Genomic DNA, 14,860 nt, shown 5'->3' on the forward strand with positions numbered 1-14,860 from the left:
ATCCTTTCCCATTCTGTAGACTGTCTTTGTATTTTGGTCACTGTTTTTTTGGAGGTGTAGAAGCTTCTTAGTTTAAGATAGTCCCATTTATCTATCTCTGTTTTCACTTGCTCAGACAGTGGCGTGGGATCTTTGAAGATACCATTGCTTCAATGTCATGGAGGGTTTTGCCAACTTTATCTTCAATGTACCTTATGGTTTCTGGTCTGATGTTGAGGTCTTTAATCCATTTTGATCTTACTTTTGTACATGGTGTTAGGCAGAGTTCTGAGCCTATTTTTTTGCATGTAGCCGTCCAGTGATGCCAACACAATTTATTAAAGAGGCTTTCCTTACTCCACTTCACATTACTTGCACCTTTACCAAAGATTAGATGAGCATATGATTGAGGGGAGATGTCAGTGTATTCAACTCTGTTCCATTGGTCTGCAGTTCTGCCTTTGTTCCAGTACCATGCTGTTTTAATTATTACTGCTTTGTAGTACAGTTTGAAGTTACGGAGGTTGATTCCTCCCATTTTCTTTTTCCCAAGAATTGCTTTAGCTATTCGTGGGGGCTTATTGTTCCATATAAATTTCAGGAGTGTTTGCTCCATTTCTTTGAAGAATGTCATGGGTATCCTTATAGGGATTGCATTGAATTTATACAATGCTTTCGGTAGTATTGCCATTTTGACAATGTTAAGTCTCCTGACCCATGAGCAGGGGATATCTTTCCATTTCCTCATGTCCTCTTTTATTTCCTGAAGTAGCGTTTTGTAGTTTTCTTTGTACAGGTCCTTTACTTCCTTAGTTAAGCTGATTCCTAAGTACTTGATTTTCTGGGGCACAATTGTGAATGGGATTGTTCTTTTCATGTTGCTTTCGTCTCTCTCACTGTTTGCGTATAGGAAAGCCATGGACTTTTGGGTATTGATTTTATAACCTGCAACTTTACTATATGAGTCTATTGTTTCTAGGAGTTTTTTGGTGGAGGTTATTGGGTTCTCTAAGTAGAGTATCATATCAGCTGCAAATAGTGAGAGCTTGATTTCTTCCTTTCCTACCTGAATGCCCTTAATATCTTTTTCCTGCCTAATCGCTATTGCAAGTACTTCCAGTACTATATTGAACAGCAGTGGAGAGAGTGGGTATCCCTGTCTCGTCCCTGATCTTAGAGGGAAGGCTCTCAGTTTTTCCCCATTGAGGATGATGCTTGCTGTAGGCTTGTGGTAGATGGCTTTAATTATGTTGAGAAAGGTCCCCTCTATACCCATTTTGACTAGGGTTTTCATCATAAAGGGGTGCTAGATCTTATCAAATGCTTTCTCTGCATCTATTGATATGATCATATGCTTTTTATCTTTTCTTTTGTTGATATGGTGGATTATGTTGATTGATTTCCGAATGCTAAACCATCCTTGCATCCCTGGGATGAATCCTACTTGGTCATGGTGTATGATCTTTTTGATGAGTAGTTGGATTCTATTTGCTAGTAGTTTGTTGAGGATCTTTGCATCTGTGTTCATCAGGGATATCGGCCTGTAATTCTCTTTCTTTGTGGTATCTCTGTCTGCTTTTGGTATCAGTGTGATATTTGCTTCGTAGAAACTGTTCGGAAGTGTTTTTGATATTTCAATTTCGTGGAAAAGCTTAAAGAGCATTGGGAGTAAGTCCTCTTTAAAGATTTGGAAGAATTCACTAGTGAATCCATCCGGGCCAGGACTTTTGTGCTTGGGGAGACTTTTTATTACCATTTCAATTTCCTTGATGGTGATAGGTCTGTTCAGGTATTCCAGGTCTTCTGGGTTCAGCCTTGGGAGTCTGTAGGAGTCTAAGAATTTATCCATTTCCTCGAGGTTTTGATGTTCTGTTGCATAAATCTTCTCAAAGTACTCCCTGCGGATCCTCTGAATTTCTGTAGTTTCTGTTGTAATGACCCCCTTTTCATTTCTGATTCGGTTTATTAGGGTTTTCTCTCTCCCTTTCTTTGTGAGTTTTGCTAGAGGCTTATCAATCTTGTTAATTTTCTCAAACAACCAGCTCCTGGTTTCATTGATCTTTCGGATTGTTTTTTGGGTTTCCATCTCGTTAATCTCTGCTCTGAGATTTATTACTTCCTTTCTCCTGTTCGGGCTGTGCTCCTTTTTTTGGTCCTTCTCAAAGCTCTTAAGCTGTGAGGTTAGGTTACTTATGTGTGCTCGCTCCTCCTTCCTGAGGAATGCTTTTAGAGCTATAAACTTTCCTCTTAACACAGCTTTTGCTGTGTCCCATAAGTTTTGGTAACTCGTGTTCTCATTTTCATTCTTTTCTAGGAATCTTCTGATTTCCTCTTTGATTTCCTGTCTAATCCACCCGCTGTTCAATAGTGCACTGTTTAATTTCCAGGTGTTTGATTTAGTTTTCTGTTTTTGTGTGTGATTTACTTCTAATTTCAGCGCATTATGGTCTATGAAGATTGTTGATACAATCTCTATCTTCTTAATTTTATGGAGGCATGTTTTGTGGCTCAGCATGTGGTCTATCTTGGAGAATGTTCCATGTACGCTTGAGAAGAATGTGTATTCAGCTTTTTGTGGATGAAGTGTCCTGTATATAGCTACTAAGTCCCTTTCTTCCATTGTTTCCCTCAAATGAAGTATGTCCTTGCTAAGCTTGAGTCTGGTTGATCTATCAAGAGTGACAAAGCAGTGTTGAAGTCTCCCACTAGTATTGTGTTGCTATTGATGTCTTTTTCCAAATCTATGAGTAGTTGTTTTAAGTACTTTGCTGGTCTCTCATTAGGTGCATATACATTTATTATTGTAAGTTCTTCCTGTTGTACAGATCCTTTTATCAATAAGAAATGGCCTTCACTGTCTTTTATGACCTTCCTCACTCTGAAATCGATGTGGTCTGATATAAGGCTGGCTACCCCAGCTTTTTTATGGAAGCTGTTTGCCTGTAGGATTGTTTTCCAGCCTTTGACTCTGAGTCTGTGTTTGCTTTGACTATTGAGATGCATTTCTTGCAGGCAGCAGAATGTTGGGTTTAATTTTCTAATCCATCCTGCCACTCTATGTCTTTTAATTGGTGCGTTTAGCCCATTGACATTGAGAGAGATTATTGTTATGGGATTTTGTCCCATTGTTCTGTTAAAATTTGGTGTATTTGAGAGGCCTTTCTTGCCTTAAAGTAGCCCATTTAGCTGTTCTTGTAACCATGGTTTTGAGTCTATGAAGTTCCTGAGCTGTTGTTTGTCTGTGAAACTGTGTGTTGTTCCTTCTGTTATGAATGAGAGTCTTGCTGGGAAAAGTATTTTTGGGGAGGCATTTATTTCATTGAGTTTTTTCACTATGTCCCACCACTGTTTTCGGGCCATGAGGGTTTCATCAGAAAAATCAGCTGTGAATTTTAAGGATGCTCCTTTGTAAGAGATTTCTTTCTTCGATCTTGCTGCTTTCAGAATTTTGTCTCTATCTAAGGTTTTGGTCATTTTGATCAGGATCTCTCTTGGGGTATTTTTATCGGATTTCTTCTAGCTGCTACCCATTGGGCCTCCTGAATGTGGTCACAAGTTTTCTTCAGCTCTGGAAACGTTGTAGCAATGATGTCTTTGACAGTTTCTTCTTCATCAAGGTTTTCTTCCTGTTCCTCTGGGACTCCAATAATTCTTATGTTACCACTCTTAGCTTCATCACGATCTCCTCTTGCCATCTGTTCCTGAATTGTGAGTCTCTTTTCCATTTTCTGCTCTTTTCTGGAGAGTCTCTGAACTTCATCTTCGAGCTCACTGGTTCTGTTCTCAGCAGCTCTTACTCTGCTGCTGAGGCCTTCCACTGAGCTTTTCAATTCGCCTACGAGATTTTTCAGGTCTGACATTTCTGATAGCATTTTCCTCATTTCTGCCTTCAAATCCTCTTGTCTTCTATTGGCATTGCTTTCCATTGTTTCTTTTAATTCCCTAAGCATCCTAAGTAGCTCCCTTCTGAATTCCTTGTCAGAGAGGTTGTCTAACACTACAGTACTGTTGGTGTCATCTGGGCTAGACTCTTCAATATGAAAGTTTGGTGGGCTTTTGCGTTGCTTTACCATTGTGAGAGGTGTGGTTTAGTCCTTCACATTCACTGTTGCTATTCTGCTTGATATGCAGTGTGAGTTAAGATAGGCTTATGAGTTATTGGCTACTGTGTTTCTAGTGGCTGAGCTAAACTAGAGAAGTTTCCATCTAAGAAGGTAGCTTATGGTTCCTATGGCATACGAAGTGGGAAAATATTTCGCGGCCGCGTTAGCGGCCTCTTCTCCGGACAGAGTCCCTGCCACTGGGCGAGGAGTTGGGAACGTCTCCTGCTTGGAATGAGGAGCCGTTCAGCTTTGTTGCCCAGAGCTGGGCCTCCGTGCCCATCCCGCGCAGATCAGGGGAGAAAAACGGCTTTCTAGGAGCTGGATCTAGCTGCGCATGCCCAGAGAGTAAAATCAGTAGTATTCTTTTATAATAAAATAGTGTATGTATTAATTTAGAAGTATTTAGTGTTAATTTGGAAGGTATATAAAGAAAGTTTTCTCTGGCAATATTGTGGACAAAAACTTGTGGCCAGACAGGTTATGATAATATTATATATTCTGACTGCTGGGATTTCCATACTTCCTAGTAGTGGTCATAATTCTGGTACGCGAACATTTACTATTCTTAGAATAGAGTCTAACATCTCTGATGTACCAAAAAATCATATTCTAGAGCCCTGAGCACTTCCAGTAAGTCCTAACAACATCCCCAATCAAAAGTCATCTGAGATTTACATGAAAAGGAACATATAGGCATATAAACTTGAGAATATATAAGATAAAATTTGTTGCATGGAAAGAGATTGCAAAAGATTCCCTAATTGCAAAATTAGGGAAATGCATTTGTCTTGGATAATCAAAAGAAAATGAAAACAAATGGAACTTTCAGTACCATTATATCAAAATGGATTATATTAATACCTTGCAGTAAAAAATTTATCCCCAAATATAAGAAAGATAATTTTACGTAACGAAAAAATTTCTATTCAGGAGGTGAGATTTATTTCTTATATATTCATATAGTCCCTTGACCACAATATTCACTCCTGGCAAGTTTAATGGAGTATCTGTCTACAGCATTGTTGGTGCCTTTGTTAGAAAGAAAAGTTCTACAGGAAACAATTCAGCATGCCATTTGGTATTTCATCTCAGAACATCCAACTTGAGCTCATCAATTTTTTTTTCACCTTTCCCTTTTGTTTTTTCTTGTCACCACAATTTCCTCTCCTATAAATTTCGGAGCCTCTGAGGTTAGGAAATGTTAAAACAAACTTCCCTGGGCTTGTCCTTCAGAGGCTGTGACAATCTGTCCCTGAGAGAAATCACCTCATCTCAACTTCCTGAGAAGTTCTGCAATTCAGAAGTTGTTTTGTCTAATTATTTAATTCAATCAGTGTCTCAGTCCTCAAACAGATAAGTCCAATAAAGTGTGTCTAAATCATTAGTGAAAGGAAAAGAATAAATGGAGAAAACTGTTAGTTCCAGCTCAGAGCATCTCAGTCACAGAATTTCTTGGCTTTAGAGTGTCTGATGTTCTCAGGCATCAGAAAAAAAAAACCCACAATCACTCATTTTTCCTGCAGTCTGTAACAAGTTCCCCTTCACTAGCTCCCATAGTCTTTAGAATACTGAATTGTTCATAATAGCAAGTTAATTAGAAGCAAACAAACAAACAAAAAGTCTGTAAACTCTAGCTCAGAAAGTCACAGTAACATTTAGGATTCATTTCAGTATGTGGATAAAAGTTTCAACAACAAAAAAGAAAACATAAGAAAAGCAGGCTCTGATTTCCACCAAAAAAAGGCAAGGCATGTAACTGAAATACGTATTTTCCTCCACCTTTACTATTGGTATAAATAACCATAATAAGAGACTGCTTTTTTTTCTGTTTTGATATTTTGGGGGCCATTCAGAGCTTATTCCTAGCTCTGCATTCAGGCTCCACTCCTGGCAGATTTTGGGAACCATATGCAGTGCCAGGAATCAAACTCAAATAGGTTTCATGCTAGGCAACTGTTATACTATCACTCTGGGCCACAGATTATTTACTTTTAATTAACTTGGCCAATAATTTTTGCATAAGCACCACAAGACTCATATACATTCATTTAAAATGCAAATGCAGACTGTATTTAAATAGCTTTGCTGGGTTTGGAATATACCAATTAGAACAGGATGTCTTCACCCAGAAAACATCTATAATATTGGCTACAGTACTGTCTGAAGGCTGGTTGGTTTCAGCTCATCCTTACCCTAGAGATTTCTTTTCTTTTCTTTGTTTTCTTTTCTTTTCTTTTCTTTTTCTTTTTCTTTTTTCTTTTCTTTTTTAAAAAAAGTTTATTTATTGAATCATCGTGAGAACAGTTACAAATCTTTCAGGTTTAAGTCTAGGTCATACAATGATCAAACACCCATCCCAGCACCAGTGCATATTTTCCACTACCAAGAACTCCAGTATACCCCCATCCTACTCCTCCCCATGCCTGTGATGCAGATGGTTTCCACTTAACTCTCTCTCTACTTTGATTACATTCATTATTTCGACAAAAGATGCACCATTATTATTTGGAATTTTACCCCAACAATCAGAACTGCTGAAAAGGCATCGTGAAATAATTTGTTTTCTATTGCAGGATATGAAGACCATATGATTTTGGATTTCCGATATTTTACTAATTAAGTCCGGAGGGATTTCTGCCAAAAGTCACAAAGTTCTGAGATTGGTTTGTGTGCCTCTGAGTACATGGCTGTGCCAGAGAGCTGCTCATGGGGGACAACTCATGGTCTCGGCGGAGCTGGAAGGATGTGCCGGTTCTGCCCCCCCCCATACCATGAGGCCACAGTTGCCCAACTACCACCAGCTCATTCCTTGCTGTCCAATAAGCTCTGAGGCAGCGGCCACCGTGCAGCTGGGTTTGGGGGAGGGAGGCGGGAGAGAAAGACACCGTTTCCCTCCTGGAGGGGACAGAGTGCCGCAGCTTAATACATCATCCATTCACATTTCTGCCAAAAGCTGCTGGGTTCCGAATTAGGTTCGTGTGTCTCTGGGTCCACGGCCATGCCAGAGAGCCACTTGTGGGGGGCCTCTTTTCTTCTTTTTAACCGTTGCATCAGAGCCCAGCTGATGAGAGCACTCTTGGCCAAATATAGCTGGCTTACTTGTGAACACTTAGGCCTTTCCCTGTTGAAACTAAATTGACATTGCAACCTGCTTTAGGTCCATCCACAGCTCTAGTGAAATTACATTCTGGATGTTAGGAATTAAGGCCGATCTAGGGCAAAGGAAGCTTAAGTAAATCTAACTTCACAAAATGGAGAAGTTATGCAAGAAAATCTTATCTACTTTCAGGATCCACCTACAGTATGTATTTCAGAACTTGTTTAAACTTTGTGACTCTACAGTATTTAAGGGGCTAATTTTTTACCCCACTAGCATACTGGAAATTTAAACATGGCAATAAATGATTCCTCAGTCTTAAATTCTAGAATATTATTGTATTTGGTATTCCAGAAAAAAAAAACCTAGAAATATAACAAGTTCTCAAATGATCAGTTGCAAAAGCAAAGCATTGTCTCTCCTGCTGTATTTAGATAAGCAACACATTGCCATAAAACACTAAAAACAAGCTAAAGATTTCAAGAAGAAGTCAGAATTTCAGTTCTATTCATTGCAAATCAGTTTACCAAGTTTCTACCGAAAATAACTATATTCTCAATAGCCCACCCAGTCCCGTGCGAAAAATCTCAATCCACTGAAAATTGAAGTGTTCACGTTTCTCCAAAATCACTGCAATTTTATCTTCAGTGAATGGTAAGTCTGTAACCTGGCACTGTACTCAGGGGTCATTTCTGGCCTGGAAGACTCTGTGGGGTGTTGGGGATCCAACCAAGTCATCCATATGCAAGGCAAAACATCTTAGCCCCTTACTATCTCTACAGTCACACAAAAGTTGACTTTATAGGTTTTTTTCCCAAGTTTTCCCCACTTGAGGATTTCTAGGCAGACGAAAGTCTGTCTATGGTATTGGGTGCTTTTATTTCACATTCCGTCTCAGCCTTCTGTTTCTGCTGAAACTTCTCTCCTTGAGTAAGATCCAACTTCTATTTGCTAGCAAAGATACTGATTTAGGCATTTCAATCAGTTTTTGGGTCTTTGGTCACTTCTTTCATCTACATCTTGGATTTACTATTCCCCAAAACACCTCATTGCCACCCCATCTTTCTGACTTGGCACCAATGAATTAGATTTTCAGATGAGTAAAATCGGGGTAAAAAATTAAATACAAAAATTGTTTTTCTGAATATTTTCTCAAACTGTTTGCACAGAACGCACATTTTTGTTCCGTTTCAACATAAAGTAATTTTAAAAGAGCACAATCTTCTTTGAAAATTAGTAATTAAATGCGTATTTAATTCTAAAGTCCTGATTAACAAGTCATTATGTTAACACTTAAAGTTCACCCTCACAGTTTCACAAGGAAAGGTACCATCGTAATCTTTCTGTTCCTAACTTATTTGTGATTTTTGTTTGTATGGTTTTGGGGCCACACTCATTTGTGTTCAGGGCTTACTCCTAACTCTCTGCTGAAGGATCACTCTTGGTGGAGCTCGGGGTACCATTTGTGTTGCTTTTGATCTAACACTGGTGGAATGCATGGAAGGCAAGTGCCCAACCCACTGTAACATCTCTCCAGTCCTCTGATTCTGTTTATTCTAAATTCAACCTAGTTTAACATTTCCATATTATACTTCCTTCTTTTTCAGTAATATTGATTTTAGAGAGGAGGAGGTGGGATTTAACCTGAATTTACAGTGGCAAATAATTCCCATGGCTTTTTCAGGATAAATATACAATTTTGGGGGGCAGGAGAGATGATGCCATAGTGAAGGTGCTTGCCTTGTGCAAAGAAAGCCATCCTTTGATTCCTACTACTACATACTGTCCATCAAACACAGTCAGAAAAGAACACTGAGCATAAATGAGGAGTATGGCTTGAGAATAGTTGGGTGCTGCACACCTATCCCACCTCCAAAACACTTGAAACATTAATTTATACATATAATTATATGCAAAAAGTAGTTTGGGGAACTTTGACCGGTTCATAACATCTGGGTTTGTTAACTTTTCGCCGTCTTTAAGGGTAAGGAGAAATTATTTGTGAATGTTACTTGCCAAAATTTCCAGTAAATGCCACTGGCGAGACACAGCTGGGAAAGGGACTCACCCTGCTTCCTGGCATTTTCTCTCCTTTGACTTCTGAAGGGCAGTAGGCAGGAAGTCAGTGGAATTCACCTTCCTGCAAGTCACTGCGGGCTGCCCAGTTCCCTGTACTGAGCCTCTGCCTGCCACCCTCTGCAGCCTCAGTTCCATCCTCAGCAACTTCTACCTGTGACCTTAGAATTGCTCTGTCCCAGGGCCCTGCAACACCAGCTTGGTCCCAACAATGTCTGAAGCCACCGGTCTTCAATGAAATCCATCCCAGGGAAGCCTGATCACCAAGGAACCCCTTCTCTGGGTTCCCCCATTAAACTAAAGGTATGCTCTATCTTTGCTTATCCCCAATTTAATGGACAATTGCAAACAAACAGTGAAGTGTTTTCAAATCTCTCCTGCTCTGTCTATTGAGCCTACTTTGAGCTACGTAATTCATAACTTACTTGTTAAATTCTCTTTGGCAACACTTCCAAGGGTCAGAACAATCAACTAATTACAAAATTTGAGAAGTAATTATGAGAAATAATGAATAAAAAGCCCATTGTGATGGTTTATATAATCCGTACATTATTTATTAAAATAACAGAATATTAAAGAATGTGCAATATGTACCTGATTATATAATTTGGTGATCCTTATGAATGTGTGTTTTAAAATAATTCTACAACATCAGGGTAAATTCTCAGATGAATCACAGACTTCAGATTGTTAAGATGCAGTAATACAAACTTATCTTCAGTCAAAGCTGTACCATCTCACTTAGTGATGTCCATGAGAAAGAATTTCCAGTCGGGGCCCAGGGGCAATGAAAATTCTCTCTATCTTACTCTTAATTTGGATGCAAATTAAGAAGTATAATAATAACATAAAATAACAATATAATTATATTGCTTTTGAAGAAATGAGAACTTTATAGATGGTAAGAATGGCCAATTCTCAAATTTAACTAAGCTAAAGAAATTGGTGCCTACAAACATACAATCTTCTTTCTGAACAGGACGCTGGAGTAATTCGTTTTCTAGAATAATCTACATAGAAACATTTTTCTGAGTTTTTTGTAGAACTTGAGAACCTAAAATATAGAGAATAATATATAGTCAATATTGGAAAGTCACTCCTAATATATGATGAATGCACAGTATATTTGGAATAATAGCTATATGTCAAAGTCCGAATAATTCGTTTAAAAATTTTTAGTAAAAATTGGTATCACATCTATGTGATTATTCATCTTTCTTTCTAAGATTAATCACAGTTACACATAGAAATATAAGGATATTTAAGGAGCTTACGACTTGGACGAAAAAACTGAGCCACCTGACGATATCTGTACACCATCATTGGTTTTGTTGGAGGGTCCACTCCAAGGCAGGATATTAAAAGCCACAAATATATTCTATGAGGAAAAGGATTGTGAAAAATCAAAATATTGTTTTGTGTTAGTTTTAATTTTTGTAATGAAATTAAGTTATTTATATCATTTATCATTTAAAAATATTAGACATTATAAATATGATAAGATGATAATTATATTTGAATAGAATATTATATAATAGCATTGGATAGGAAATATCAACATACTAAGAAGAAATAAACTAAGTCAAAATATGAGTTAAAACATATTATCTAAAGCAAAAATTACTAACTGCACTGCATTGTCCTCCTGTTGTTCATTGACTTGCTCAAGTAGGAATCAATAACGTCTACAACAAATAGTGAGATTTGTTGTTACTTTTTTTAGCATATCAAATATGTCATGGGGAGCTTGCCAGGCTTCGCTGTGCAGGCAAGACACTCTCCGTAGCTTTCTGGGATCTTCGAGAGGGGTGGAGGAATTGACTAAAAATCTGAGATACAAAACATACAACTGATGAAACTGAAGATGGTATTGTAGAGATTTTTCATGTTAGAATGTGAAAGAGACAAAAATAGAGAAATCTCAGAAACTTTTACAGTATAAGGGAAGAAATTTAGGTTAAATATAATATGAAAAGAACAAATACAGAAAGGAAAAGAAGTGTTAGAAGCAATGATAAACCAAACTTATTTAATTCATATATAGACTATATATGAATGCGAACAGATGCCATTGGGCTACACTAGCACGCGACAGGGACAAATGGAGACGTTACTGGCACCCGCTCGAGCAAATCAACGACTAACGGGAAGTTAAGTGATTAAGTGATAGACTATATATATATAGATATATTACTATATATATAGATATATGACTATATATATAGTACATACGTCTATATATCTATATATAGTACATATCTATAGATATATACTATATATAGACTCAAGAGATTTATCAAACTTTTAAATTAGCTTATAAATATTCACATTTCAGAACATCATAATCAAAACACTAAACAATACTTAAAGACAATGAAAAATAGATAATATTAAAGTAATTGATAGAAAAATTAAGTAACTTGAATTATGTGAAAATCAGAGCTTACATGAGCTAAGTCCAACTTATCCTGAGTAACCTCACATATAATACATATGTGCAGATGTCTGTAACAAAATATACAATCCAGAAACCCCAGACACATATTCCCCACATGGAAACCAAAACTTAACCATTAGTTCAGATATAAACTCTTCTATATTGTGTCTACTGATATTTTATTTATTTGTTATTTTCTTAAATTGAATCACCATGAAAAACACAGTTACATTCTAATAATAAAACAGAAAATAATAGGCTCAATCTATTGCAGTTAGAAAAATACATATTATTTTTATAATACTTTTATATAATCATCAGAACTTTTAATATTTAAATTCCTATGGGGCTAAGTTTGGAGTCAAGATACTAACATGCAAAATGCCTACTTTTTTGTTTATTTTTTTAGTTACACCTTGTGGTGTAACATATTTTAAGAATGGCTGAATATGTTATATAATATTAACAAATCTCAAGTGTAATAAATACTAAATATTACTAAATTCTTTAGTATGATACTGAGTTGAGTATTACCTAACAAAATATTTAAAATTATTTAAAACTTGCCATTTCTTCTTCACTGTCTATATAAAGCAGCTTAGACTTCTTGGAAATACAGTCCTTTGAACTCTCATTCCACGGTTTTGTTTCATTGCTAATGTAGTAACAGCTGTTGGAATATATGAGCCACTCCTGTGGACAATGACATGCTGGAGAAAGACCATGATATAATTTAAATGCTCAGTTTAAAATGAAAATTAAATTTTACTTAAGCATAAACAACTCTAGACAACATGTCTATGTAATTCACGGGGTGGTGCATACCAAACACAGCACATTTACATACATAATCATAAAAAAAGATCAGCTTCTCATTCCCTAATTAACATGTCCATATAAAGAATATATGGAAAGGGAAAAAATATCCACTAAATATATATCCTGAAAATCAATGAACTAATCCACATTTCAACCTATAAAATTTATCTCTCTCCAAATTTCAGTAGTATGACCTTTGAACCAGTTCTCAAGGATAGGTATGATGTTTTAAAAAGATTGCATCTCCTTATTGTTGCCTACGAGAAAGTCTATTCTGTACTTATTGCATGTTCATTATTTAATTATTTAATTTCATAATTTGCTTCCCAAATTTAAAAAAAATCTGTATAATTTTGGAGCGACCATTACTGGTAGTGTTCATGGTTACCCTCTGAGAGTGCTTGGGGATTGCTCCTGGGAATGCTCGGGGACATTATGATCTAATATAGACTCACCGATTCAAAATATGAACTCCAATTCTTTTTAATGTTTTCTTTTGTTTTGTTTTGCTATTTGGGGTTACTCCAGACTCAGCACTGAGGAATTACTCCTGGCAGTGGTTGGGGGACCATATGGAATGCCAGGGTTTGAACCCAGGTCTGTTGCACGCAAGGCAAATGCCCTATCTGCTGAACTATGACTCTGGCCATTAACTCCAACTCTTTGAGTCTTCTCCCTGACCCTATTTATATTTATATCAAACTGGATATAGAATAAAGTACAAACTTTACTAATAACATCAACTTTAAAATCATCATACCGTTTTGAGTACTTAATTCCAGAGACGAATTATTTGACTGCTGCATTTCAGAAGCTAGAAAAATCAAATTAATACTTACAGTTATTAATATTGATTCAAATAAAACTTTGTTTGCTAGATATTTAAATTTCTAAGGATGAGAACAAAGTGAAATTAAAAAACATTTATCTAATAAAACTTAATAGGTCAATGAGCTGTTGAGGAAAGAATATTTCAAGGCCTAAAAGGACAAAATTTTACCATCTCTAATGTTAATTGGTTTACTAATGCTCCAGCATTAATCAATAGTATTCCTATAACTATTCTGTACCTACATTTTTTACAAACTCAAAATAGCCATTTCACATTTTGTCTACATATTTACATTTGAGTCTTTTTTAAAATTTCCGTTATAAAGTATTTAAAGACACAGACAAATATTAAAGTGAAAAGTTTCCTTATGATTTTTTTTTCAGAATTTACTTACAGGGAATAGCCGTGGTCACTATTACCACCATAACAAGACAGAGGAATCCCAAGATCCCAGCAATCAGCTTCTCCGGCGGAGATAAGAAACCTGCAGGAGAAAAATAGAAACGCAGAGGGGAAAAAAAACACAGACAATTTGTATAGATGATTAACACACAAGGTAAACTGCATGCATGAGGAGTCACATAAACAAATTTGGATATGGAAATTATGTCTGTCGTCCTAATATTCTCCATGAGTATAGAATTCATTGCATTATCAGTAAATATAATAGTTGTGAGCTCTTAGTTCATGGCTATAAATAACAGTACTTGGATAAAATTAGTGCTAGGATTTCATATTAGAGCCCCATATCCCAGCTTCAAAATCTGACTCTCGACAATTAAAATATGTGAGTATATTGCCCATTCTGCCCCACTGCGGTGTACCCCAGTTGCACACATCCTAGAGCACACATCCTAGAACACAGCCTGTGCCCATTAACTGCCTTACCTCTGCAGTGGTACTGCTTATTCCCTTGAGGATCCTGAGATACATTTTGAAGATTAAACTCTGTGTAGGTTATTTCCGGCGTGGTTTCTGTGACAGCGCTTTTGGAGTACTTTGGTTTCCTTTGCTGCCTCTTTGAATCCTTCTGCTGGTTCAGCTCCGCGTAGGTTACCCTTTCATTATTCATTTCTGCAGCTGGGGACTGTAGGTAATTGTGCCCTTTGGTAACTGCACTTACACACTGAATTTGAAGGAACGGTGTCTTAGAGGGCAGATCCTCAGCCTAGTTAATGAGAGTGGCGTATCATTTGAATAGTGATATTCAATTTTCAAATAATGTAAAATATTACACATTGTAAAAGTCTGAGTCTAATTTCTTTAGAGTTTTATAGATGGTACGTGTTAAAGTTGTTTCATAATAGAATAGATCTTAGAATGAAATTCTATTTCTTGAACTATTATTGGGGGAATATAAAGCAAAAACATAGCAGTAGTATTCTTGACTTGAATAAATGATTCTATATATACTATAGCTTATTCCATAAATACAATAGTTTATTGAAATCTGTGAATAATAATATTCTCAACCTAACATCTAATTCTATAGAAAAAGAGTACACTAGTTTTTAGAA

At 36.7% G+C, this 14,860-nt stretch overlaps 1 protein-coding gene across 1 annotated transcript; it reads right to left on the reverse strand.

The window, feature by feature from the left end:
• Positions 1-10,525: 10,525 nt before the first annotated feature.
• On the reverse strand, positions 10,526-14,415 carry LOC130024225 (NKG2-A/NKG2-B type II integral membrane protein-like). The gene is made up of 5 exons (XM_056114893.1): positions 14,232-14,415; positions 13,738-13,827; positions 13,272-13,325; positions 12,260-12,402; positions 10,526-10,633 (listed from the first exon to the last, which is right to left on the reverse strand). Exons 1-5 carry the CDS (start codon positions 14,413-14,415, stop codon positions 10,526-10,528), a joined length of 579 nt encoding a protein of 192 aa, XP_055970868.1.
• Positions 14,416-14,860: the final 445 nt, after the last annotated feature.

This window comes from Sorex fumeus, unplaced genomic scaffold (assembly GCF_029834395.1).
Source record: "Sorex fumeus unplaced genomic scaffold, SorFum_2.1 ptg000003l, whole genome shotgun sequence".
NCBI classification, from domain to species: domain Eukaryota; kingdom Metazoa; phylum Chordata; class Mammalia; order Eulipotyphla; family Soricidae; genus Sorex; species Sorex fumeus.

Coding starts and splice junctions, on each gene's coding strand:
- LOC130024225 (XM_056114893.1), bottom strand. CDS start 14,415: ATGAATAATGAAAGGGTAACCTACGCGGAGCTGAACCAGCAGAAGGAT. Junction 13,326..13,737: donor AGTGACCACGGCTATTCCCT/GTAAGTAAATTC, acceptor TGATTTTTCTAG/CTTCTGAAATGCAGCAGTCA. Junction 12,403..13,271: donor GGAATTAAGTACTCAAAACG/GTATGATGATTT, acceptor GTCTTTCTCCAG/CATGTCATTGTCCACAGGAG.